The sequence below is a fragment of the Hippoglossus hippoglossus genome, chromosome 5 (assembly GCF_009819705.1).
Source record: "Hippoglossus hippoglossus isolate fHipHip1 chromosome 5, fHipHip1.pri, whole genome shotgun sequence".
NCBI classification, from domain to species: domain Eukaryota; kingdom Metazoa; phylum Chordata; class Actinopteri; order Pleuronectiformes; family Pleuronectidae; genus Hippoglossus; species Hippoglossus hippoglossus.
Window position 1 is genome coordinate 4,283,089 of NC_047155.1, and position 26,435 is coordinate 4,309,523.

The 26,435-nt window shown below is 43.0% G+C and overlaps 3 protein-coding genes across 5 annotated transcripts; all 3 read left to right on the plus strand.

Moving 5' to 3' along the window:
- The first annotated feature begins 556 nt into the window (after positions 1-556).
- On the plus strand, positions 557-2,639 carry rpp14 (ribonuclease P/MRP 14 subunit). The gene is made up of 5 exons (XM_034584480.1): positions 557-711; positions 847-931; positions 1,255-1,331; positions 1,447-1,525; positions 1,742-2,639. Exons 1-5 carry the CDS (start codon positions 620-622, stop codon positions 1,796-1,798), a joined length of 390 nt encoding a protein of 129 aa, XP_034440371.1. The 5' UTR covers positions 557-619; the 3' UTR covers positions 1,799-2,639.
- Positions 1,778-2,638, plus strand: LOC117760984 (hydroxyacyl-thioester dehydratase type 2, mitochondrial-like). The gene has a single exon (XM_034584478.1). The coding sequence runs from the start codon at positions 1,826-1,828 to the stop codon at positions 2,309-2,311; it is 486 nt and encodes a 161-aa protein (XP_034440369.1). The 5' UTR covers positions 1,778-1,825; the 3' UTR covers positions 2,312-2,638.
- Positions 2,640-3,775: 1,136 nt separating the features above from the next.
- pxk (PX domain containing serine/threonine kinase) lies at positions 3,776-25,940 on the plus strand. 3 transcript variants are annotated; one of them, XM_034584457.1, is made up of 19 exons: positions 3,780-4,169; positions 12,476-12,526; positions 13,385-13,432; positions 15,119-15,305; positions 15,403-15,480; positions 15,756-15,829; positions 15,942-16,016; positions 16,797-16,901; positions 17,431-17,532; positions 17,662-17,823; positions 18,012-18,129; positions 18,256-18,334; positions 18,652-18,700; positions 18,825-18,902; positions 19,550-19,636; positions 20,019-20,082; positions 20,296-20,355; positions 21,133-21,161; positions 25,077-25,940. In XM_034584457.1, the coding sequence occupies exons 1-18, from the start codon at positions 4,068-4,070 to the stop codon at positions 21,147-21,149; spliced, it is 1,536 nt and encodes a 511-aa protein (XP_034440348.1). In that variant the 5' UTR covers positions 3,780-4,067; the 3' UTR covers positions 21,150-21,161; positions 25,077-25,940. The 3 variants fall into 3 exon arrangements, 2 of the variants coding, with proteins under 2 accessions (XP_034440347.1, XP_034440348.1); XM_034584456.1 differs by lacking the exon at positions 21,133-21,161 and having other exon boundaries at positions 3,776-4,169; XR_004613767.1 differs by having other exon boundaries at positions 3,778-4,169; positions 20,296-21,161; positions 25,077-25,198.
- The last annotated feature ends 495 nt before the right edge of the window (positions 25,941-26,435 follow it).

The window sequence follows — 26,435 nt, forward strand, 5'->3', positions numbered from 1 at the left end:
GGTTGTTTATGTTGATTGGGGGCTGATCTATTTCATTGTGTGTACATAAATGTGTATATATATGTATGTGTCACTCATGAGTCCAGCTCACACTGACTCTTACCACTAACATTTCTTTTAAAGTGTGTAGTGAAAAGAAGTGACTACAGCCCCTGGTGCAAACAGACAGACAACAGACATAATGAGGAGCACTGGAGATTAGCCTGTGAGAATGAGTCACCAAAGTCTTATGGACAGAGATGAAGCACTGAGTGTTTCAAGAAGTAGAAAGTTCCCAAACATTTGCACACGCTCTATATTGACTTTTCAAGTGCATCAAATAAAAAGCATTAACATTTGAAGATAGTGGGGCCGACCTCTGATTCGTCGGTGTGTTAACCCATCAGACACATCCATACTAAAAACAACCTTTTCAGGCTTGTGCAAAATAACATCCAGTTGTTTTGAAATAGTTTAGTCACAGTCTACCTCAGAACAACAGACACACGTTCACGTTTGACTTATTATATTTAAATTTCACATTGAACTTGAGAAACATCTGTTTTAATCAGTAAGTTGTTCCTGTTCTAGTTTGCTGATCATCACTCGAGGGAGCCAGAGTCACCGATGCTGTAATATCATGAGCGGTGTCGTCAAGAAGGACGAATCTGGTGTTTACCAACGGGTGGTGTTAAAGAACGCCTCGCCATACCACTACATGAATGTCTGCCTGTAAGTCACTGTAAACATTTAGTGTGATAATTCAATGCATCTTATTGTCTGCTCCAAAATATTTAAATATTCTAAAAGTGCATTTTATACATGATTACTGCCCATCTCTCACAAATCATATTTCTGTGTGTTCAGTGTCCTGGAAGATGAGTCTACCAAACTGAGTGCTGTTGAATTTAAGCAGTTTATCATCTCAGGCCTGAAGAGCCTGTATGGAGAGGTGAGGTCATTCATATGTCCGGGCCGACGGTTTGATTCCCACCACAGCTGAACAAATGTGATGTGCTCTGATGCTGAGAGGTCTTCAGATGTTCTTTCCTTGATGATTCCCATGGCTAAGTGCATGCTGGGAAGCCCTCAGACACGCCTGCATTCACCGTTCTCTGAGACGACTTTGCTGAGTGGTTCAAACACAGCTTAGCGGCAATTGAACTGAGCCTGTGCTCATTTTGACACAGTCGACTGTACCTCAGCACACAGAGCAACAGACCCCCTGAGCTGTGGAGGCAGCTTTGTTCTCATGCATGTTTATGTGTTGTTTAGGTGGGAGCAGCTTTATCTTTTGACCTGTTGAAGTACAATGAAGACAAACGCACTGCTCTGCTGCGTGTTTACAGCAGGTGAGCTTCAGTCCGCAGCCGCAGGACGAGAACAAGTTTCCACTCTTGTGTAACTTTCTGATTCAAACCATCTGCTACATGTGATGGACTGAATTAGTTCTGTGTGTTTTCTCAGGGGTTTGGTGAAGCTGTGGAGCTCCCTGACTCTGCTGGGCTCCTACCAGAACCAGGCCTGTGCCTTCAGAGTGCTGCAGGTCAGACTTCATCAATTATTCCAAACCTGCTTATATAAACTGATTCATTCTTGTTGCAGATACAATACGTACACCATGAGACATTTAAAATAAAACTGGGAGTGTTAAGTTCAGATTATTTTATCACAGCTGGGTTTTAGAGGTCAAGGGTGAACCTCTGCGTGTGAGAGGAAACATTTCTGTCAGGTTGACAGGTTTCACACATTTTGTCTTCAGGTGTCTCCGTATCTACTGGCGCTGACAGGAAACAGCCGAGAGCTGCAGCTGGACTGACGCAGGAGAAGCATTGTTTTGTTCAAGATGAGTTTCATATGGAGGAGCGTCTTAAACAAATCACAGCTGTGTCACTCGACCATCGCAGCAGCTCCTCCACCCTGTAGGCTGCTCCACATAGGCCAGCGAGCCTCCCTCACTAAAGCCTTCTCCACCCAGGATGTAGAGCTGTTCGCCACACTGACGGGTGACACCAACCCCCTCCACCTTGACCCGGCCTACGCCAAGACCACCTCCTTCGAAGCGCCCATCGTGCACGGCGTCCTCATCAATGGCCTGATCTCGGCTGTGCTCGGCACCAGAATGCCCGGTCAGGGCTGCGTCTTCCTGCACCAGGAGATCCGCTTCCCAGCGCCTCTGTATATTGGCGAGGAGGTGCTGGCCGAAGCCGAGGTCGTCAAGATCAAGATGTCGTTCGCCTTGATTGCGGTGACATGCTCGGTAAAGGACAAGGTGGTGATGCAGGGGGATGTGATGGTGATGATGCCAGAGGATCAGCAGAAGAGGGGTTGAGATGAGGTCAGAGGTCACAGCAGGCTGACAGTGAACAGTTCAGATGATGGGACAATTTCAGGGACTAAAAATGGCCGCTGCTGCCCATGCTGCGGCTCAGCATCTCCGGGATTAAGTTGGTTCTGGTTTGCAACAACTTTTCTACACAATGGAATTTGCACATTGAAGATTTCACGCTATTGTTTCTTTTCCTGATGTTTTTGAACACTGAGCTGAATCCTCAGACACTGATGATGATTTCGAATTCAGTGTTTTTACTTTGTTGGCTCTGCTCTGCATTTTGTTTAACGGAAGAAACTTTTGTGTGGAATAAAATTGTGAAGTTATCGTTGGATTTAATTAATTTACATTGTGAAATGCAGCATCTTATTTCAGTCCAGTTCAGTTCATTGCCTCTGTTATCCCCTTGCTGCCTCACTGTGGTGCTGTGTATAGGCCGTCCATGGAGGACCAACAGGCTGCTCTTCAGTCCAACCAATCACCTCAACATGTTATTTGTAGAATAACCAACATATAACTTCATGGTTGATCTATCTGCCAAATATTTTCCAGATTATTTGATCTATAAAACATTAGACAATATTGTAAAGTACATGTTGGAATCCCCTAAAGCCCAAGTTGTCTCCAAATAGCTTTTGTCCAACAGTACCACAAACACATTATTTATTAACTATCACATAAGTTAATGGAAAACATAAGTAAGTCACGTGAAAATTTAGTGTTGCTCCTAATGCCATAAATTTAACCTTTCTTACATGTTAAATCTTTTGGTCTGACAATAGTCCGGCTGGTCTTGGTGGATTCTGACCTCCACATTATCAGTATGGGAAAAGAACTGTCAGCACTACATTGTAAAGATGGGGGAAATCTTCAACCTCCCAGTGCTTCTGTGCAGCAGCCACTGGTAGCACTGGTGCTCAGATTAACGGATACTTCACCCGAAAATTAAAAGTCACTCATTATCTACTCAGCACTATGCCGATGGAGGGGTGGGTGAAGGGTTAGAGTCCGCAAAACACTACTCTCGCGAGAACTGCAGCATCAACTAGGAGGAGGATAACAGCATTTAGGCTAAAAACATGGTGTAAATGATTTTGGTGTTTGATTGGTGTAAATGTTTCTAATCGAATATGAATGTTGGGGCTTACGGTCTTCACCCACCCCTCTGTCGGCAGAGTGGTGAGTAGATAATGAGTGAATTTTCCTTATTGGGTGAACTATCCCTTTAGCTTCTGGTGATTCTGGTCTTTGGACGTGCATGTTGGTATCAAATCTCACACGACTACTAGAAGCTGCACTAGAGTTTTATTTCCTTTCCTCTTCTTAGCTTTGCATTTATACAACAATTATTTGCATTTATACAAAAATTATTAACTTTTTGTTATTTTAATGTATTTCTTTTATTTGATGGGTTTTGTGAGTTCAGTTTCATACATTTTTAAAACAAATAGAACTTGAAGGTTTATTGTTGACCTTGAAAACGGGTGTGCGGTTACACTTCCTGCTCCTGACCAGCAGGAAGCGGTGACGAGGCTTCGAGTCCTTTGACCCACTTTCTATTAATGACGACGAAGCTGCCGTGATGACGTTCAACCAGAACAGCACTTCCTGGTTACGATGAAGCTAAGCTAACAGCTAGCTCGGCTTGTTGTTGTTCCTCCTCCGCGCAGCGGGGCTCCGCCTCAGTGTCTCTCCGGCGGCTTCAGTCACTGACAGACGGACGCTAGGCTCGGACTTCCACCGTTAATGCCCCGGGATGTCTTTCCTGGAGAAGCCCGCCCCCGGCAAGCTGCTGCTGGACGACACCGTGCCCCTGACCGCGGTGATCGAAGCCAGCCAGAACCTGCAGTCCCACACGGTGAGTGCTCCCCGGAGGTAAACACCAGCGGGCGAAGGTTCGGGTGTGAACCCGTAGTTCGGCGCTTCCCTGTCGGCGAACATTGGTCTGTTGAAAACGGCCAACTTCCTCTGAATGGGGCGTCTGAGTCTATCGCTGCGTCACCGCTTCCATTATCGGACACGTCTGTAGACGCGTTCATTCGTGTGTCTTCGTGTGAAAATTTACATTAGTCACAAACGTCCTGTGACTCGTGGAGTCGGTGACCGGCTCCAGCTCCCGAGAGCCCGCTGACATGTGTCTCTAACCGGCTGCGGTGCGTTCGACCTGCGCGGTGGGTCCATTATCGGACAGACAGCTGACCCGGGCTCAGTTAGCGCTGTCACCGATCAGGAGTCAGCAAACTGCCGATTTAAAGGAGCTTCGTCCCCGGTTGACTGAACCGTTCCAGCTCTGGGGCCATTGATCCCAATACCCACGTTCCACCAAACACTTCTGCATCTTAATGTGTCTTTTAAAACACTGACAAACTAAAGTTGTATTTATACACAACGTACATTAGTAAATGCTTTAATATTCGGCATAAATCACCTCCACCAAACACCTGTAATCCAGTATGTAGTCAGTATTTACTTTGCTCATCGACCGCTTCTTCGGGGACAAATATGAGGATTGTATTGACTCACGTGCTCCTTTCTGTAAACTATCCCCGCCGAATGGAAGAATGGCTGAATCTGTGTATGTACTTTATAAATCTCGTTGTTGACACTCACTAGTCTGCTGCAATCTACTGCAACAGTAAACACGTGGATTTGCTGACGGAATTTGGCGTCTGATTTAGCAAATGACACCGGTGCAGTGCTCGGGACAAACCAACCCGGTGTTTCCCTGAACTGGAATATGAGCTTTGAACCCGTGTGTACAACTCGAAACGGCACGTGAACAGCGAGCCTGTCGATGACCCGGTTATGACGTTATGATATTGTTTGTATATTTATATTAAAGCAGGGGAACTCGCTGCCTGTCCGATAATGGACGCAGTTTTGGTTTGTTGTTGACAGTCAGGCTGGAATCAGTTGAGTTGGCCAGTGAGCTTTACAATAGCTACTTCTGTAAAACGACCATAACCCCCTACGTGATGGAATCAAATCATATATGCAATTCTATTGTCATTGTCATTAAATGTCTCCCAGCATGTCGTCCCTCCACTGAGGCCCAACAGTCCCCTCATGGTGGTAGTTCTTCCTCAGTCTTGCTGAGGGCGAAGGACGGAGGATGTCACACCTTGTTTAGCCCTTTGAGAGAAACTGTGATTTGTGAATATTGAATATTTACGATAAAAATTTCATTGATTGATTGATTGAAATTTACTAGATGAACATTTTTATTGGGATCTGCACCAAGTTTCATACACACATACACATCAGTCCCCTAAACAATAAACATGCCTGATGCCACATGTCAGTTTTTCCGTAATCTTGCTTACTAACAAACAATTCAATGAACAAACAGACGAGGGTTGAAACATAACCTCCTTCACGGAGGTAACAAGTTTAATAGACTCCACCTCTTCTTTTTATAATGGAATAAATTAAACGTGGTGATATATATAAATAAACTTTGACTTGACTTTGGTGTGGATCCAGAATTTGTCTTTCTCTCACTTTAAGACTGTGAAATAGGACTTTTAAAAAAAAATGTATTTAACCAATTTCCCAGAGAATAATTCATGGGTCTTGATTTAATAAATTCTGACATTTAGGTGACTGATATCTTTGAGTGTGTGAAATTAGTTGTGGATCCAAATAAAAATCATGATCTTCGTGAATTTAGATGTGGCTTCATAAGGGAACTAACTATTGGGCCCAGGTGGAGTCAACGCTTTACTGAGGGACATTCTAGTTCCAACTCCATAACTTCACCTCAAGGTATGTGCTGATACTCAAACTTTAAACCTGAATACCTCACTGTGTTATATGATAAGAAACATGAGGTCAGAGATTACTGTGGCACTGAAAACTGAGTCAGCAGCTTGTAATGACTTAAAGAATTTAGCAGAAACACTCAATTGTATAATATTGACCAAGCAAATTGTATTTAATGTGGATCAGTCACATCTGGCTGATACAACATCCACTGAATAAGCTCAGTGTTGATGTTGATGCAGCAACGCTCTGGATCATTAAACACAATTTGCTTGATCAATATTATATCTTCTATTTGTCTGTTGTAACCAGTGCACTGTAATTTGCTGTGGTCTGCTGGGGGAGCAGCATTGGAGCCGGTGACGCCAACAGACTTAACAAACCGATTAAGAAGGCTGGCTCTGTCATTGGCTGCAAACCGGACACTTTTGAAGTGGTGGTGGAGAGGAGGGCACGGAGCAAACTGTTGTCCATCATTGACAATCACGAGCACCGTCTCCACCACCTAGTGGACAGACAGCGGAGCACTTTCTCGAACAGACTGGTTCAGCTCCGCTGCCGCAAGGACAGACACGGGAAATCTGTCCTGCCTACAGCAATAGGACTGAACTCCTCACCTCTGTCAAAAGGTGAAGCTTCAAAACCATGAGCCTTATAGTTTCTGTCCACACCAATACTCTTTTTTGCACATATCATATAGATTTTCTGCTGCACATCTTATAGTCATATTTATTTATTTTGGTAATGTTCAACAGCTACTGCAATTTTGCACTCTCGTCTCTTTTGTCGTCTTTTGTATTTCGCCTTTTGTTCTTTGCTCTATGTGAAATGCACTTTGACCTGCTGCTGTGATACAATAATTTATCCAAGTTGGGATCAATAAAGTACATCAATCGATCTATCTCTCTATCTATCTATACAATTAAGTGTTTCTGCTACATTCATTAAGTCATTTATTTATTTGGTTATTAAGTGATGGTTTTCGGATCATGAATCGTGATTGTCCCACTCCACTTTAACACCTGGTGTCATGGCGCTCATTGGATAAACTCTAGAGCGAGTCGAACAAACACAAAGTAAACTTCAAGAACTAACGCCATCTACTGCTGTACTTCTCTTTCCCTTTTCATTACTTCACACCCACCAAGGGGGAGGCTGGGAAAAAACAAACATCAATCAGAAAAAAACCTTTGTTCATCATCTTCATTATTCATTACATACGCAATTGAATTAAACATCAAAGGCACAGAGTGGTTGTGTTTTATAACATAGCATGGATGGAAGAAAAACATGACACCACCACGCCTTTGATCCTCCACGCCTTTAATACTTGTTACTTTACCTTTTGTTATCATAAGGCCACCTGCCAAAAAAAACTAACAAAGAAGCTCATTAGCACAGCCACGAAACAAAAGAAGCAGATTTTTCTGATCCCTGAAAGGAATAGAACCCCTAACGCAGCAACATGCCCTTCCTGGCCCTTGCTGTCCTTATAGGCATAACAGTCATCCAAACTGTGAGGTTTATATTTTACTATTTCCTTCCAGCTAGTGATCAGGATAACAATTCAGAGTCAAAACCTGCAGCTTTGTTCAACGATGAAGAAAAACAGAATGAGATTGGACCTGCAGCAGCTGTGTTAGACGTTGCAGCATCACTGGATGCAGGCAGTACTGCAGCCCTGTTCCAAGTTGCTATAGCTTTGTATAAAGCTGCAGACACTGTGCACGATGGTACAGCAGGACTGGAAAGAACCTGCCTCTCTTCATTTCTGGCAAACCCTCCAGCACCGGACGAGACCAGTTTGGCAGCTGTGCTCCACCATTCTGAAAGCTTTTTGAATGCTGCAGATGCGGTGTACAACTCCTCAATAGCACTGCACCAGACCCGTTCTGATGTAGCTCTGTTTGACACTGCAGTGGCTGCCTTCAATGCGACAGCTCTACAGGATGAGACCAGCGTTTCAGTTGTGCACAACGTGGCTGAAGATTTGTACAGTGCTGCAAATGCTTTGCAAAACGTCTCAGCAGCATTTGAGTCCACCAGTGGTCCAGCTGTGTGCAATTTTGCTGCAACTTGGTGCACTGCTACAGTCACTGTGAACAACGTCGCAACAGCACTGCATGACGACAGTCCCGCTAGAGCCGTGTTTGATGCTGCAGTAGCTGTCTTGAATTCTACAGTATCAGCCTCAGCTTTGTTCAAAGATGCAGATGGACTTGGCATCATGAGACCGGTGCTGCACAAACGCAGGACGATGGGAACTGTTAACTTTGGTGGCTCCATGTGAATGGAACTGCCCATGGATGAAAGCACAACACAAACTTACTTCTATGAATTATATATAGGGGTTTGTTTAGATATTTTATCGCACTTTTTTTGCTGGCAGAGACAGGCTGCCACGTTCAGATGTTACCAGTGAGAACAAAAGCTGCCTTGAAATACTCCCACTACAGTGTGATTTACTCCGGGTGCTCCGGTCTCTCCCACACAAGAACATGCAATTAAAAGTATATAAAACTGGACAATTTCTACTTGGTATCTATTTTCTTTTATATACCACTAGCATTGCACCTCTGTAGCGCAGCACCTCCGTTGAGCTTCCAATGCATGGAAACCTGCTGCTGTGTTCAAAGGGGGGCGACCCTCTTCTGACACTCAACTACAGGCCCATCAGTATCTTACCCATAGTATGGAATGTATTTGAAAAACTTGTTGCTAAACAAATCATTACTTTTCTAAACAATAGCTCCTTCCCACTTCGCCCAATGCAATTTGTTTGTTTAGTTTTTCTTCAGTCTTGCTGGGGGTGAAGGACGGAGCACGTCACACCTTGTTTAGCCCTATGAGGAAAACTGATTGGTGAATATGGACTTTACAAATATAATTTGATTGATTGAAACTACTAGATTACTAGATGCGGATTTTTATTCGGATCTGCACCAAATTTCATACACTCATTCATATCAGTCCCCTAAACAATAAACATGCCTGATTTTTTTTTTTTTCATCAAGATCCATGAATTTTCTTCTGAAGAATCAACTAAAAGGTTGAAAATTGCTGTATCTCCCAATTTTGAAGAAAGTTAAAAAAGAAAACAAATCCTTGCTCTCCACCCTGATCCGGATTCACACTTAAATTCTGATAAATGTGGAAAACATAACCTCCTTGGCGGAGGTAGCAAGTTTAATAGACTCCACATGTCCTTTTATAATGGAATTAATTAAACGTGATTCTCTGAATACAGGCATTGGAACAATTACACTGAACTAAATTATAATGTCATATTACAGTTGTCAATCATACAGAAACAAAAAGATACATTACTTTATCCCTGTGCATCCTGCAAACAGCTGTGTGTCTTTTTTCTTCCTGTTAATTGTATAATATTATACAAGCAAATTGTATTTAACCTTTTAACAGTCACATAATAAGGTCAGTGTTGGTACCGATGTTGATCCAGTGCATTGCTGCATCACACAATCACATTAATTCAGTTATTAATCGATGGTGTCGGACCACGCAAAATATCGGATAAACTCTAGAGCTAGTCAAACATACACAAAGTAAACTTCAAGAACTGTGTGTGTCCTAATGACCTCCGATTAATGTTGGTGTTTATTGTAAACATTAAGAGTGAGTGCAGGTCAGCAGGGCAGTGGGGAGGGATGAAACTGTCAAGGTACTCCGGCACGGTACAAGGACACCGGACCTATAATGTGCATCTGGTACAATCCTGAAGCGGCGGCCGCAATAATTTTGCATCTTCTTGTTTGTCCCCCCCCCCACCCCCCCTCCATCAAACATCGAACGCACAGTGTTTTCTTTTGTATAACATGTCAGCAGGGATGTAAGAAAAATACCTTTGACCTTCCATGCCTTTGATCCTGCAAGCCTTTAATACTTTACTATAGCACTGTATGGTCAATAGGCCACCTGCCGGAAAAACGAACAAAGAAGCTAATTTGCACAGCCACGAAACGAGAGAAGCAGATTTTCCTTCATTCTGATCCGCACATATTTTGAAAGGAATACAACCCAGCAACATGTCCTTCCTGGGCCTTGGTGTCCTCTTCGGCGTCACTGTGTACATCACTCTGAGGATTGTATTTGACCATTTCCTTCTGCCTGGAGGGAGAAATGTACATATTGATGAGGATAACAATTTCGCACATAGGGTTCTCACTGAACTGCCCGAATCAGAAACTAGCGTTGGAGAGACAGAGGACAATTCATTGTCCATTGCAGAATCAGAGCCTTCAGCTGTGTTCAACGCTAAAGAAGAACAGGAAGAGATTGGATGTGCAGCAGCAGTGTTACTCGTTGAAGCATCACTGGATATGACCAGTGCTGCTGCTCTGTTCAACAATGAAGAACAGGAGGAGATTGCAGCAGCAGTTTTAGACGTTGCAGCATCACTGGATACGACCAGTGCTGCTGCTCTGTTCAAGGTTGAAACAGCTTTGTTGAGCGCTGCAGACACTGTGCACCATGCTATGGCAGAACTGGAAAGGACCTGCCCCTCTTCTATTCTGTCAGGCGCCGCTGCACCACCGGAAACGACCAGTGTTGCAGCTGTGATTCATCTTTCTCAAAGATTGTTCAACGCTGCAGAGGCTGTGCACAACTCCTCAGTAGCACTGCAAAAGACCGGTTCTGCTGTAGCTGTGATTGACTCTGCAGCGGCTGCCTTTAACACTGCAGCTCGACACGTTGAGGCCAATGTTTCAGCTGTGATCAACGTGGCTGCAGTTTTGTACAATGCTGCAGATGCTTTGCGCAACGTGTCAGCAGCAATGCGTTCAACCAGTGCTACAGCTGTATGCAATGTTGATACAGCTTGGTACAACGCTGCAGTCGCTCTTAACATAACCTCAGCAGCACTGCATGAGGCCAGTCCTGCTAGAGCTGTGTTTGGTGCCGCAGTACCTTTCTTGGATGTAACAGTAGCAGTGTTGGCAAGCGGTGCTGCAGCTTTGACACCCGTTACCACAACTTCGTTCAAAGGAGCAGGTGATGGCTTTGGATTTATCATCCAGGACGAGTGAAACTGTTAACTTTGCTGACTCCATGTGAATAATAGAACTGCCCATGGATGAAAGCGCAACATAAACTTACTTCTATGAATTGTATATATTGTGTTGTGTAGATGCTTTCTTGTACTTTTTTTATTGTGGCGCCAAAAATCTTGCCATGAGGAGCTGCCACGTTGAAGTGTTACCAGCAAAAACAAAAGCTGCCTTCAAATACTCCCACTACAGTGGGAAATGGTTAAATACAGGTACATGAGGGTTTACTCCGGGTGCTCCGGACTCTCCCACACAAGAACTTGTAATTAAATTCTATATAACAATTTCTACTTGGTATCTATTTTCTTTTATATACCAGTAGCATTGCACCTCTGTAGCACAGCACCACTGTTGATTTACACCCATGTTTGAATTTACAGTAAGAATACATTAGTTGTAATAATCACAGGAGGGTCGGCTGGCCCTCTTTTATTGTGAGAAAATTCCAACACTATATTTTAAGTGATGTCGGTGAATTTTTAGTTAAGATGAAACACAAACATGGAACAGACTCTTCCCTGGGTGAATGATAATGCTCACAACTAATGACAGGATGGGACAATGCACAAAAAATATGATAGCGATACATTTACAATGCTAACGAATACATAAACAGGGTAATAAGAGAACTGAGAGAAGCAAAGGCAGACATCCTCACAATCATTGAAAATTCTGCTTGTAGCTCAAAAGTTATTTGGTGTCTGACTAATCAAAACCATACAATAACAAAGCCAATTGTTGGATGAGTCAGTGGCCACCATAGCCTCACTACCAACGAACCAGCACTTCCACCAAGAACGGTATCTCAAACAGAGGTTTCACTACGCCCAATGCGTAGAAACAGTTACAACAGTTACAAGTAACTTCATAGAAAATGTTAAGGTGTCACTAGACAAAGTTGGGGTTGTGGGGGCCATGGTTATACTTTTAAACCAGACTGGTTTTTGCCTTATTAGTGGTAAGGCTCTGAGAATCTCACCGTGGTAAGTTTGTATCTTTCCAGTAAGTTTGTTTTCTGGGATGTGGTGAACATTATGACCTCACTGAACTTTACAGCTGCTAGTTAATACTTGAGTTAGAGTTTCCTGGTAGTCATGACTGAATTGGGCTTAGCTTGCTCAGTGATGCTGAGAAAATTCAGGACAAATTCATACAATGTTGTAGTCCTAATGTAAATTGGTGTATTAATGTATTGCCTTTATTTGTGTGCCCCCCCCCCCCCTTCATCTTATTGTTTCAACCACTTCAATTTCAGATTATTTTTACATTTAATTCCTTTTTAAATAGCATCAAATAAGATGTTCTGATGGCCTTGTTCTCTCCGTCTCTCAGGAGTACATCATCCGAGTCCAGAGGGGCGTGTCTTCAGACAACAGCTGGCAGGTAAATAAACCAATCACAACATCACGTCTCAGCCACATCTTCTCCAACTTGAACGACCACGGGGCTCGTTTGTCCCCACTCTCGAAAAAGGCCGGAGTTTATCAGAGGCGGGCGCACCAGAGCTTTGTCGTCATGGTTGCAATAACACAAACTCTGATAAAAGATACTACTCTGATTATCAGTGTCATACGTGGCTCTCTTGTGTTTTGTTGACACGTCCATTCAAATCAAACTCCTCCTAATGTAATATACTGTATATTTGTAAAATGACAATTGATGATGTTGTTATTGAAGATGATGTTATTAAACTCAACAAAGAAAAGTTGATGAGGTTTCATACTTTACAGTTTATCCACAAACGTTATCATAAATAACTATAAATAAAGAGAAAACAAATACAACCAAATATGTAGTACTTGAACAGCACATCTTCTCTGCATTGTTTATTCTGTAAAATAAAGGTTTTCATATTGACACACATAAGATACGCTGATAACGATATGTCTGTGAAAGGCTCTTATCAGTTGGAATCCACCTGGGTGATAGACAGCTTCGTCGAGAAATACTAGGAAATATTAGTGTATTAGTAAATGAGTTAATATTCACCCTTCAGACTAGACTAGGTGTAAATATGTATTATCACCTTAAATCAGTTATGTATAGTATTTTATTTTCTTATTTATTCATAATTCATCCTTGGATTTATTTCTCTTCCTTTTTAATGTTCATACCACGTTGACTTTGTTCAGTTCAAGTTATTTACTTTCTCTCTTTAAGTGAATGAAAAGTGAATTTAACATAAAGATGTTCGGAGGTGAAGTGATGACTGTGACTGACAGTTTCACGTGTGTGTTGCAGGTGATTCGACGCTACAGTGACTTTGATGTTCTCCACAGCAGCTTGATGGTGAGTTTCACATGTTTCCACCAAACATCAACATCTGTATGTTTTTAAAACGTACCGAGCTGCCAGATGGACGTCCCCTTGTTTTCCTGCGGTGAAGGATTTTGTGTTTTATGTTTTCAACTCATTGCTTAGGAATATTCAAAGAGGCGATGACTAGTGCTGTATTGAACGTGCTTTCTTTTGTACTGACTCAGATGTGTCGGAGCATTTATTGAGTGAAAACTGTCAAGTATCAGATTCTGCCATTTTACAGTTGAGACTATTTTATTTTGACTAAGTTCTCATGTGGCTGTTAAATATTTGAGACATTTGTTTGCTCAGTTGAGAAGAAATGATTTTAAATGACTCTCAGTTCTTCAGGGAACACAAGTAAGAAGATTCTTTGTTCTGACGTGTTTGAAACTTCCCGGTCTACTTTCGATGATGGTAACAAAGAGTGAATTGTAGATGATTGGTTTCAGTTCATAAGAAAAGCTGCCTTGAAGTCTCGCGGTTCACATTTTCACGCTCATTGAAGCACAGCCCAGCTTCTTCTTGGCTAATTTTCTTTTCTGTTTCCGGTCTATTACGACATGTCAGAACTGTGGTTAGTGTGTCGTCAGAAGTCCTGACTGGTCCCGTGAGAGGGGAGATAACATCTTTTCACTATTTAGCTCTTAGTGCTGTAATGAGAAGCTTCCATTGAAAAACAATGGAGAACTAGAACCTTTACGCCTGGTCACGGACATGCTGCAGTAAAACCTGAGGTCCCAGCCCCACGTTGTCGTTAACCATTGATCAGTCATGTGTACGAATGCAGAGCTAGTGCGACTTTTATAGATTTACGTTCTGTATTTAAATCTGCTACGTTCCAGTGAGTTTACATAATTCCCCTGTAGAAGTTCACCGGCAGTTACTATTAATAAATCTGTCTTTAAAAACCCATGAATGATTTTGTTAGAATAGTGGATTAAAATGTGAGTTCAGTCTCCTTCCAATGGGTCACAGGGTAAATCTGAGGGTTCACATCAGGGTTAACGGGATCTACATACATTTGTAATATAGTTTTACTTCTTTAGCCTTCATTGAAGCGACTCAGCCGGAGAAGGTGAGATGTGAAACTGCTCACAGCTCATAAACATCCTAACTCGAGCACAGGGGTTGTAAAAATAGACATTGCTTCATTTTAAAGGTTCACATTCCAAACAGGCCCCAGAACATCAAACTCAGCAGTTTGGACCTTCAACTAATTTGTAATAGTTAACTTGAATCCTCACAATCCTTTTTACCTCTGCCAAGGAGGTTGTGTTTTCACCTGTGTCCGTTTTATTGTTGGAGCTGATATTTTCTTGAGTTTTAGTCGTGTGTCAAATTGTTCTGGTTGTGTCTCGTATCATGGTCAGGACACATCATTCCTGGATAACAGGAAGTTAGCAGTTTTTCTGCTGAGGTTTTGTCTGCTCATTTCCTGTCCAGGTCTCACTCTGACCCCGATCTCCCATCAGCCCCCGACCTCAGTCAATAAACAGCAGAACTTTCGGAAACCTCCTGAAAGTCTGTTTGTTTATCTGTGTTTTTTTTGGAGTTTGAATGAAATACTTTTACGAAACACGAGAAAAGATGAAATCATCGAAAATGAATTTGAATCGTGATAAGAAAACAAACTATGCATGGAAGTTGAACCAGTTTCTCTCTCTGTCCCTCCAGGTGTGTGGGATCAGTCTCCCTCTTCCTCCTAAGAAGCTGCTTGGAAACATGGACAGGGAGTTCATAGCGGAGAGACAGAGAGGACTGCAAACCTACCTGGACTCCATCACTCAGCATCCACTGCTCTGCAGCTCCCTGACCATCAAGAAGTTCCTGGACCCCAACAACTACTGTGCCAACTACACAGGTCTTTAATCCTCCTTTTCATTAAAACCAAGAGAAAAGAAAGAATTTTATTTTCTTAAGTCAACTAAAGAAGTGTTCTCTGTTTGCCTGTGCCTCAGAGATCGCCCTGCAGCAGGTCTCCATGTTCTTCAGATCGGACCTGAAGTGGGAGGTTCTGGAGCCTCTCAAAGACATTGGTAAGACTCAGTCTGAGCTTAAACCGAGTGACTTACATTTTAACAAAGAAAAAGTTCTGTACGCAGTGTTAATGCTAAACACGACACAGTTTGATATCAGTTCACTCTGCGGTTTTCACAAGAGAAGTTTTATCATGATGAAATGGTTTGAGTACATGGAAACAAACCTGAAATTACCGTGCAGAGGCACATAGAAAGTGAACCTCTCATGCTAGAGAATGCAATTACATCTCAATCAACATCATACACTCAAATAGATGCTCTGAATTTTTCAGGCTGGAGGATTAGGAAGAAATATTTTTTAATCAAAAACAAAGAGCAGCCCAAAGAGAGGTATCTGCTGAGCTGGGTGAGTCCAGAACGTTTAACACTTACACATGAATTTTCAATACAACGGCTTTTACTGATCAATAAAAGAATTGATTTTATACGAAGTTCTCAGATCTGTGTGTCTGTTGCAGGTCGACATCGGTCCTGATAAGTTCCTGTCGGACAAAGACCTTCAGTCAGCAATGAAGCTGCTCACCAGCCTCTCTGTAAGTAACTGTGTGTGTGTGTGTGTGTGTGTGTGTGTGTGTGTGTGTGTGTGTGTGTGTGTGTGTGTGTGTGTGTGTGTGTGTGTGTGTGTGTGTGTGTGTGTGTGTGTGTGTGTGTGTGTGTGTGTGTGTGTGTGTGTGTGTGTGTGAAATATGAAAAAGTGTTGTATCATCGACATAAAAACAGTGTTTGTCAATTATCAGGAGGAGCCTGAGTGCACCACCACAGACTGAATCAATTCTGAGGAAACACTTTAAACATTTGTAATTTCTGCAAAAACATCATGTGAAGTTTCAGTAACAAATAAAAGGAGCAACAACCAAGACAAACCACAATTGGTGGTGTTGGTCAGGTCCCTGACTCGGACAGGCTGGGGCCTGCAGGTCCCCCAACATTACTCCCTATAAAATAAACAAATTAATTAAAAGTTTCCGCTCTTTAGGAATAAAAACTTCACGAGGGAGTGAACCACAGAAGAAGACCCAACTTCTGCTGCTACAATTGCATCATTTCCTGTCAAGTGCGGAGATGTCTGGTGTGCATGTGCCTTCGGTTTTCTGATATTTTACTCCCCAGCCGGAAAATGTGACGATATGAATATCTTGGTTTATCACTTATTATTTAATGAGGCTGTTACTAAATCCAGTCATGATGGAAATACAAACTCACGTGAACTCCTGCTAAAGTGACCTTGCAGTTTGCGGTGGTTCAGATAAAGTTAGATCACATGCTTCTATACAACTGTAGGTTAAACTCCTCCTCCTCTTCTTCCTCCACAGGCGCCATATCTCTGTCCGCTGTTGTTCTCCAGCACCAGTGAGTCTTCAGCTCTGCTCATCCGGCCGTTCAGTGAGCGAGGCTCTCTGAGAGACCACATCTGTAAGGTACACTGCCTTTACACTCAGGAGGTAGGGACAGTAACGGCCCAACTACAGAGGCCGGGCGAAACGCCTCCAGCCTCAAACCCTCTGGAGTCCCGCTGGCTTGTTGTTGATAAATGATGGCAAAGTTAGAAACAATTTTCTAGTCATAAAGGTAATAAAGAAACATTGGCAAGATAAACATATTTGATGTGGTATGAAAAGGCAAAAAAATGGCCAAATAGCCCAGGACTCTAAGGGCTAATCTGATCTATGAATCCAATTTCCCCCTCAATCAGTATCACTCCACTTTTGTCACAATCTGTGGTTGTGACAAATATCTGTATCTCGGATTTCTGTCCTACCCCAACACACTAGAATTTAATTTGTGCTGTTCATTGCGTTGAAATATTGCATCTTTACAAAAACTGCGTCTTTGTAATTCTGGATACACCACAGAGGACACGAGGCGTTTTTCACTGGGACTATTTCTTCCGCAGAAAATAGAAGAAAGTAGTTCCAGTAGAAACGGTGGACTTTTCCCTCTCTGCAGGTGAAGCCCAGAGAGAGTTACCTGAAGAAGTACTGTAACCCGAAGAAGAGCCAGGGCCTCGAACTGCCGCAGATCAAACTGTACGGCCGTCAGATCCTGGAGGTACACACACACACACACACACACACACACACACACACACACACACACACACACACACACACACACACACACACAAACACAGAATAACATGCAGTCACCACTAAGTGTTATTAAAATCTGTGTGTGCAGGGTCTGAAGCTCCTCCACGATGGTGGCATATTTTATGGTCACCTACAAGTGTCTAACGTCATCGTGGAGGACGGCGTGTGTCGACTGATGGACGTGGAGAACGGCATGCTGGGAGTTCCCTCAACACTACGACCCAGCTTCACCCCGCTCAGGAAGATCAACGTATGTAAACATGGGCTCAGTTAACGATTCGTTAAACTCAGGTGACGTGACATGCATGTTAGGTTAACTGGCGACTTGACATTGCCTGTAGGTGTGATGGTGTGTGTGTGTGACTGGATGTTTGTGTCTATGATGAAGACCTCTATCCATCACCTAATGTTTAGAAGATAATAAATGTGTGTCTGCAGACCATAGAGAGCATCGACGTCTTCTGCTTCGGTCACTTACTGTACGAGATGACGTACGGCCGACCGCCAGACGGCGTTCCCGTTGATCAGTACCCCTCTGTTCCCTACACAGCTGTGGGTACGTACAAACACACAGACACACCTCGTATATATGCACACACGTGCTGTTCACGTCGAGCTTAGTGATGGGAAGTTTGTGTCTTTGAAGGGAGACAGATCTTAATGTGTGTGTGTGTGTTTTCAGTGTCAGTGCTGCAGTCCATTCTGTCCTCAGAAGCCTGTAAGAGCGGGATGCCAACAGTGTCGCAGCTCGTCCAGACACCGTGAGTTCACAGATTCACTCCAGCAGATAAGACTCAAAACCACATCCACACTAAATCTGCTGAATCCGATAGTTCACTTTGTGTGTCTTCTTAAATTTTGTTGCAATGGCTGTTTTGTTTTTTTAAGTGAGCGTCAACACAAAACCTCAGTGTAAAGCATCCGTCCATAAGAGAAAGGGCAGTTGGTAGGTTTGTGTATAGAAGAAGATCCCCCTCTTGAATGTAGAGGAATGGCTGGAATGTTAAAAAGGAAATGTGCAGGAACCAGAGCAGCATCTTTTTCTTGTCGCTGTTGTGTCACGGTTTGTGTTTTGCAGGTTGTTCAGTGATGTCCAGCTCCAACAGTCAGAAAAACTCCAGATCAAGGTAAGAGGCTCAGTCTGATATCAGTTCTGTCAGTTGGGTTCGCTGTTTTGTTTTGTTTTTATCAGGGGAAATGTTCTAAAAGAAAGATTGGGAACATTTCTTAAACCTTACTCTGCTCCTCCAGGTTCCCAGCAGGCTGAAGGAGGCCCTGAAGACGGCCAAGGAGAGCCTGGAGAAGCGGCTGCAGGAGGAGCAGAGAGTGGTGCGTCACGCATCTCGTTTACTACTTGAGTTAATATTTTACTTTTCCTGTTTCAAACTGCTGAGCCGCTCGACTGGAGACGTGTGGGTCGTGACCCTTCATCAACAGAGACCCTCCAGATAAGGGCAACACAATATTGATTCAGCAAGGAATTGTGGCTCTTATGACAAAATAGCTGTGGAAAACCTTGCAACACAGTTTTCCCACAACCTCTTCATGTTGCAACCACAAAAACTCAGTGCTGACATCAACGTGGAATTATTTTAACTTGCTCTTGCCATTATGGGCACAGGATGCTGATTTCAAGAGCAGCACAACTCCAAATACAATAAACCCAATTTGACCCTCAGCAGCAGCAGTAGTTCTTTCAAATCTTCCAAGTAGATGCTGTATTTTCTGGATAACGCTTGATTGGCGAACATGGTGTTATTCTCTTAAGGTGCAGTTTGACCAGATGATATGGTTTGTGTTGAATTCAGTGATATTTATTGTTCACAGACTTTCTTTATCTGGTGAAAACCTCTTGGTTCAGTGACATTATCAGTTTTCCATCCAGGTTTTATTAAAAGGTTTCATCAAGCAGATTGTAAAGGTGAAGTTTGCTGTTTGTACGGAGGATAACGTTGTGTATGAACTTCTGATTGAAGATGCACCAGCACAGGAGGTTGACCAGAGCTCAGTCTCACCACAGCTCCGAGGAAGAGAAGAAGAGGAGGAAGATTCTGGCAAGGAAGGTAGGCAGCGGAGTCCATTACGTAACCCTCTGTGACTAAGGCTTATGGGATATGTTGTCCAAAGTTCATTTCTAAAAATGGCTTCAGAGTTAAGGACAGAAACCCCATTTATAAAGACTGAAATTGTGCCAGCGAGGGGGCGAATGAAACTTTCACTTCCTGTGGCAAAGCAAATCCGCAGCACGGCTTCCCTCGGAGTTCAACTTTCTTAACTTTGACCTCCGACATCTGCCTGCATTCCCATAAGTGTGACCCTCAAACCCAACAAGTACACGAGATGTTGAATATTTTAGTTCCAGAGAAGAGACCCTCATTTGCCCGATAATGTTTGAAGCAGCGTCACAGCGAAGTCTGAAGCAATGTTTGGTTTGTGTCTCTGCAGAAGTCCAGACAGTCGGCTTATGAAAATGAAGAAGACGTCTCTGTCAGAAACAACAATAACTCTGGTAGGTCACTGCTCCTCCTGCAGCTCAGGCTGACATGTCCGTTTGTGTCTGTATGTTTTTCATTTGGCACCTTTCTTAATAATAATAATCTTAACTCTCCAGGACATAATGAAGAACCCACTCTTAATAACACTGCTCCATAAAACTATCCATCTAAAGCTGTTTTTTGGTTATTGATGAAGATTAAAATTCAGTTCTTCTTTGTATTTTCAGGTTCTGGAGCCAGTTCCCCTCCCACATGCCCCTCCTCCCCCACCCCCCCATCCACCACAGGTATGTCTGTCTGTCTGTCATATAGATGTCTGTACTCCCTTCTGTCTGTCTGTCTGTCTGTCTGTTAAAGACTGGTGAGGAAACCTACTCGGTCAGTAGTTCTTCAGCACCGTCGTCTCACATGTAACAGCATCATTGCACCAGAAACTTGCACGTGTGATTAATTGATTGAAATGGTTGCCTCAACCTGCCTGTTTGTCTCTTCACCGTCTCTCACATCGTTTGATTGCCTGGTTTGCAGACAGGTGTCTGTCTCGGCTGTAGCTCTGTGTCCTCATGACTTCGTTGTGTCTGTAACTAGCTGAACACAGGGTGGGAACCACAGAGGTTAGATTTTATACTTCGCTGAAGTCTAAGTCTGGTCATTTTCTCTATTTTTCTTAGTGTCAAAAAAGTCCCATGTGCGGAATGAAACCCACATGGTATTAGTTTGTATTTCACAGATAGAAAAACCTCTGCTGGAGGATCTCACTTTAAACCAGCTTGTACTGAACGTCACAAATATATGAGGGAGTGAGGCCATGAAGATCCTTTAAAGTAAGAGGCCTACATGAGTTTATTGACACTCAGAAAAATAGAGAAGACCACCAGATGTTCTTTTTTCAGCTGACACAAATTTGAGTTCAGTTTCCTACCCTGGTATTATTGTCTCCTCTCCTTGTTTCCTCTCCTCCTCTCCTCTCCTCTCGATACTGTGTAATTGCTGATTGGTCCTCTGAACAGATAACTGTCATGTGCCTCTCTCTCCTCTTCCTTCCTCTGCTGTCTCCACCATAGAGCATGCTCCATTCTGACCATGTCGCTGGGTAAAGTAAAAGCTTTAATGGCGCTAATGATAATGATGATGATGATGATGAAGGTCTCTGGTGGTTTTTAAAGCTGTCGTACACCCAGGCTTCCCAGCAAGCTCCTGGTCACAAAGACCTGTCGCAACATTATGAAATCAAGTCATGAAGAAGACGACGCCTAGTTGAAAACTGAGGAACCAACAACACTCTCATGATCGCACACATTCACGAGGTCATCGCATCGTATTTGCCGTTTCAGCCCAGATGTTCGAAAGCCGCTTTTGAAAAAGTTTGATAATGATGTATTGGGTCTTTAATATTTGTTATTAAACCTAAACAATCTTACTTCAGTTCTTACTTCTTACTTCACTGAGTAGCACATCCTGTAGTGTAACAATCAACCTGACAGCGCTCTCTGGTGGACAAACTATGCTTTTACATTTCTCTACCTCAATTTCTCGATGATCATTGTCTGACGAATACATCGATTATTATAATTTATATCTGGCTCATATTTGCAAATCACAAAACTATGATACTTGGATCAAAATGTTTGTAAGAGAAATGAGAGCTCACCTGGACAAACATACTCTTGAGTCGAGTTTGATTATAATTCAACAAAAAACTCTAAGCCTGTTTCTTTTCTTCAATGAGAACTTCCCTAGATCCTTTATAACATGTATGATATATATATATTTTTTTATTTTTCATTCAACCTGAGGGGAAGCGGTCAGTTTAGAAACAATCTCCATCTCAACTTTCTCTAACACCGTATCATCATAAACCAAACTGCTGGCGGATGATGAAGACGAACTTTACATCTGAAAACCGAAAGAAGAACGTTGTGCCTGAAGTTTCTCGTATGTGAAGAAGTGTCTTGCCTGGATGAGGGTGTACGCACATCTTTATAAAAACCTCACAATCTGCAATGATTTCCAAAACGTCTCAGACGGTCCAGCTCCTCCCCGACTCAGACCTCGTGTTCTCATTGGAGATTGTGACCCGTCTGTTCTGTCAGTTGGCATGTCTGTCCGTTCATCTGTTTCCTTCTCTGTTCCTGTTTGGTTTCCTTGTGTTTTGGGATTTCACAGTGGAGACGTCTCAGATGTTAAACACTTTTTGAACTGATCATTTCTTGTAAGCTATTAGCTGTGAAAGTTTTTTTTCCCCTTAAAGTCTAATAGAACTGTTCTAAAGTTGACCAAACACTTCAATACCTCCTTTGAAGCATTTCTTTGGTTTTGTTTGATGTCTTACTCAGATAATTCTTTGTCCTCAGAAAGCTTGAGCACACAAATTTCATTTCTCTATGCTCTGTGTAGTGTAACTGTGGAAGTGACTGAAGAATCATCTGAGTATTACATACAAAGCACCCAAGGTCACTGTAGCTGTAATGAAAGTCAGTTTGTTCCTCAACCTTCCTGGAGACAATCGCTGCACACGTCAGTCGTCCTGCCGTCAATTAGTCACATCTTTAACGATTCTGTGGAATGACTGTTGATAATTAAACTCGAGACCAGAACAAGTACATCCCTCCCTTCATTGGTTCTTCAGAAGCTCCACCCCCACACTCATGCGCCCCCATTGCCACGGAGCACCACCCATCTCAAATAGTTGGAATGAGGCTTCATCCATCCGACTATGAGAAGTTTGGAAGTGATTCAACTCTGCTGTGGAAACGCGTCCACACTAAAACTGAGACGTTTTGAAATGCTATCGGCCCTGTTTTATTTTGAAAACTACGAGGCCACATTTCAGTATAGACCGGCGGAGACATTTTGGAAAACGATGATGTAGACACTCTGAGTCTTTTCCATAACTTTCGCTAATTCGTGCAATTAAATTCTGTATTTTCCAACGTTACATGTTAACATGTGACCATTCTGCACCTAACCACCAAATCCTTCCTCTGTACACTGGCACGCACCAGCCCAGTGTGTGTCAGTGACCACGAGATGTGTGCGTTCAGGCACGTACGAAGGGACGGAGATTTAAACTGATACGGAGCCAAAAACACACGTGTGGAAAAAGATAGTTCCACTGCCCCTTCACCCCCCAGCCATCCAGGGCTGTGCGTTTTAAACAAGATTTGTATTCAGAGCACACAACTACAGCTAGTCGGCCGTGAGGAGATTTACCTGAGCCCCCCACCCCCCACCCCTTAGCTCACCCCACCTTTAAATTCCTGTTGTGTTCATCACAGCAAAAATAAACAGTTTTTTCCACTGATCGTCTGTAACCAGGCAGATTGTCCCTTGTCTCCAGGTCTGGTTACAATCTGTCAAACTGATGGATCATTACGTAGCAGAAACGTCATGGCACAGTCAGAGAGCCGGAGTCCGTGGACTCCAGCTGCTGCTGCTGGCCTCAGCTTCAGCTTCATGCTTGAGCTCCGCAGCGTTTTCCTTTGCTGCCTGTCGTCACCCCTGGGTTTCATCTGGTTCGGGGAAGAGAAGTGTCAGAAGTGTTCAACTCACCATCAGTTCAAAAGTGGTTCTGACTAAACAAATAGACGGCGCTTTGTTTGGAGAACACAGGGACAGTAGCTCAGAAAGTATAAGACACAGACCAGGATCAGTTTGAGCTGAACATTTTAAAACTCTGATGCCAGTCCCTCTAAACAGCAGCTGCTCCTCAGGCTCATGGGCACTGCAGCATTTAGAGCAATTACAGATACCGAAAAGAATCGCTTCCAACTAATCAGTGCAGTGCTGTTAAAAATGATTCCATGGATAGTTTTTATTTATCAGTTAATTTCAAACAAAGAGACAGTGGGTCCTACGTTAGGATCCAATGGAGCTCTTGACTACATATATGTAAATGAAGCCCGGAATCGAACCTTGTTACTTTTTCTTTTACTCAAACTGTGTCAATAGCATTAAAAACTATTGACAACCTGAACTGTAGGTTGAGTTGAACTGGTGGTGGATTGAGTTCAGCCTGGACACTGATCTGTTGGTGCTGGTTTCACAAAGATTAACTCTGGAAAAGCCACAGAACACAGGATAATACGTCATCTTTTATAAAAGGTTCAGTAGTTGTAACTAAAAGCTTTGGCAAGTAAATATCTTACCAAACCTTTATAAATCTTCGTTAAGCCGTTAAGCAACACCAGCGATTTTTAAAGATACTGCATGAGGTGAATTTCTGTCAAAAATGTCATAACTCAATCAAATCTAAATTACAAAAGAACATCAGAGATAAATATCTTCAAACCAATACAGGCTCACATGTGGTTATTTGATTAAACTCCCACAGCGTCTTTGAGCTCTTGAGTCGACAGGTCTTTGAACACCAGGTCCGTTCGGCTTCGTCTAATATTGTCACACGTTAAAAAATAAATAGTTGAGTTTTGTATTTAATCACGGATTTAAAAGATGCTTACCAAAAATACGGACTTGGTGTGAAAGACCTTTAGACCCCTTCCGTTTAACTCTTGATCAATTCCCTTTTCTCAATAGTGCTGCATCTACCATTCATCTGCAGCTTATTGATACTTCCAGCAGTAGATGATGTTGACTCTTCAGAAAGTCAGAAAATTGACCTTTTTATTAACGATATAAGTAAATAAACTGGTTCTTGTTAATGGCGTATAACTGATCTATAAAGCATTAAAAAATCATGTAGTAACCATTTTATTTTAATGAAGCTATTAGTTAAAACCCTTTTGTAAAAGGTGTCTTATTAGAAAGTGGTACAGAAATTGTTTGTCGAATGAGCTGACGTCTGGTGATTTAACGTCTTCTCATTTTCTGAATCTTCAGCCAACAAATTGCTGTGATATGAAAAAACGCTGAAGAGTGAAACTTACATGAATCAGTCGAACAGATCTTTGTGCAACCAACCTCTGGGGACTTGGGGACAGTGAAAGTGACTAGAAGCCGTTGCTCTCTCTCATTCCTTCCTTTTTTCGTTCTTCTCTCGTTAATCCAGGAGCCCAGACTGCTCCTCCTCCTCCTCCACCTCCTCCTCCCCCTCCTCCTCCTATGCCGGACTCTTCCTCCTGTCCTCCTCCTCCTCCTCTGTCTTCCTCTGATGGCGCAGGGGGAGGTCGTTCTGCCCTGCTGAGCTCCATCCAGGCCTTCAGCAAGGGCAAACTGAAGAAGGCTGAGACCACCGGCCGCAGCAAACCTGTCACCTGACCCAGCCCCCCCCCCCCGCCGCTGCAACCCGTCCTCCACCTGCAAACCATCATCACAGCGACATGCCGACCCACTGGTTCTGCATCGTGGTCCGGTTCATGTCGCTGCTCCCAGAGATGTGAAAACCAATCAAAGTACCATTTTTTGTTTTTATCTCTATTCCTGCTTTTACCTGCTTTTAATTTTTTTTAAATCCATTGCTGTGGTTAGAGAGAACAGAGGACTGTCGGAGGAAGAAACTGTCGCCTCAGTCTTCGCTTTCAAAGAACTCGAGACAATCCTTGGCCCCTGAGGGTCTGAGCCACCAGGCTCCAGATAACAAGATGGTAAACTCAAACTGAGTCTGGAGAGCTGCTGAATGCTTGGAGTTTGAAATTCTGGAGCCTCTGTGGATGCCTGATCCCACTGGGTGACAAACTTCAATATCCTGGATCCAAAAACTATGTGCTCTGACGTTGTCGTGGCGCTGCACAGTCCTGATCCTGGAGCAGTGTAGAGAAACTGGCCCTAACTCCTGCTTCCCCTCTTTTGAAATCATCTCGGACTCATCTTTGACGTGTAGCATCCAGACTCTGCTGCTCGCTCGCTGCAGGACATCAGATGAAATGAAGAACGCCTCCGGGAATATTAGGAGCTGCACTGCAAAAAAAATAAAGATATCACCTTCATTAACTCATTTCTGTTTGTAATTAAGTTCCAAAATCTTTGTAAGAGAGGTCGCTGCATTAGAGACAAGAAATATTAACCTTTATATTGATATTAGAACATTTATTTGCTTCGGAAACAAGTTCAAAAATCATACAGAACTTGCAGATTTATTTGATACTTGATTGTAGGAGAATAATGAGATTTAACAAGAGTCACATGACAGACAGAAATGACTTCATATAAAGGGGAGTGTGTTTGAAACAATCACACCTGCTGTGGACTTTGTTTGGTCTGAACATTATTTGACTGAGCAGTGTTCTGCACAGTCAGTTCAGGATCGTGTGAGTTCTTCAGCCCAGACTCCACTTTGTGTTGATCCGCTCAGTGAGCATGAAGCAACCTGATTGGTCAGATGTAGATTTGTTCTGAACAACGTAATCGCTCTTTTAGACCGAACGTGCACTCAAAGTGTCGCACAAAACAAAGAGCAGCAAAAAAAAAC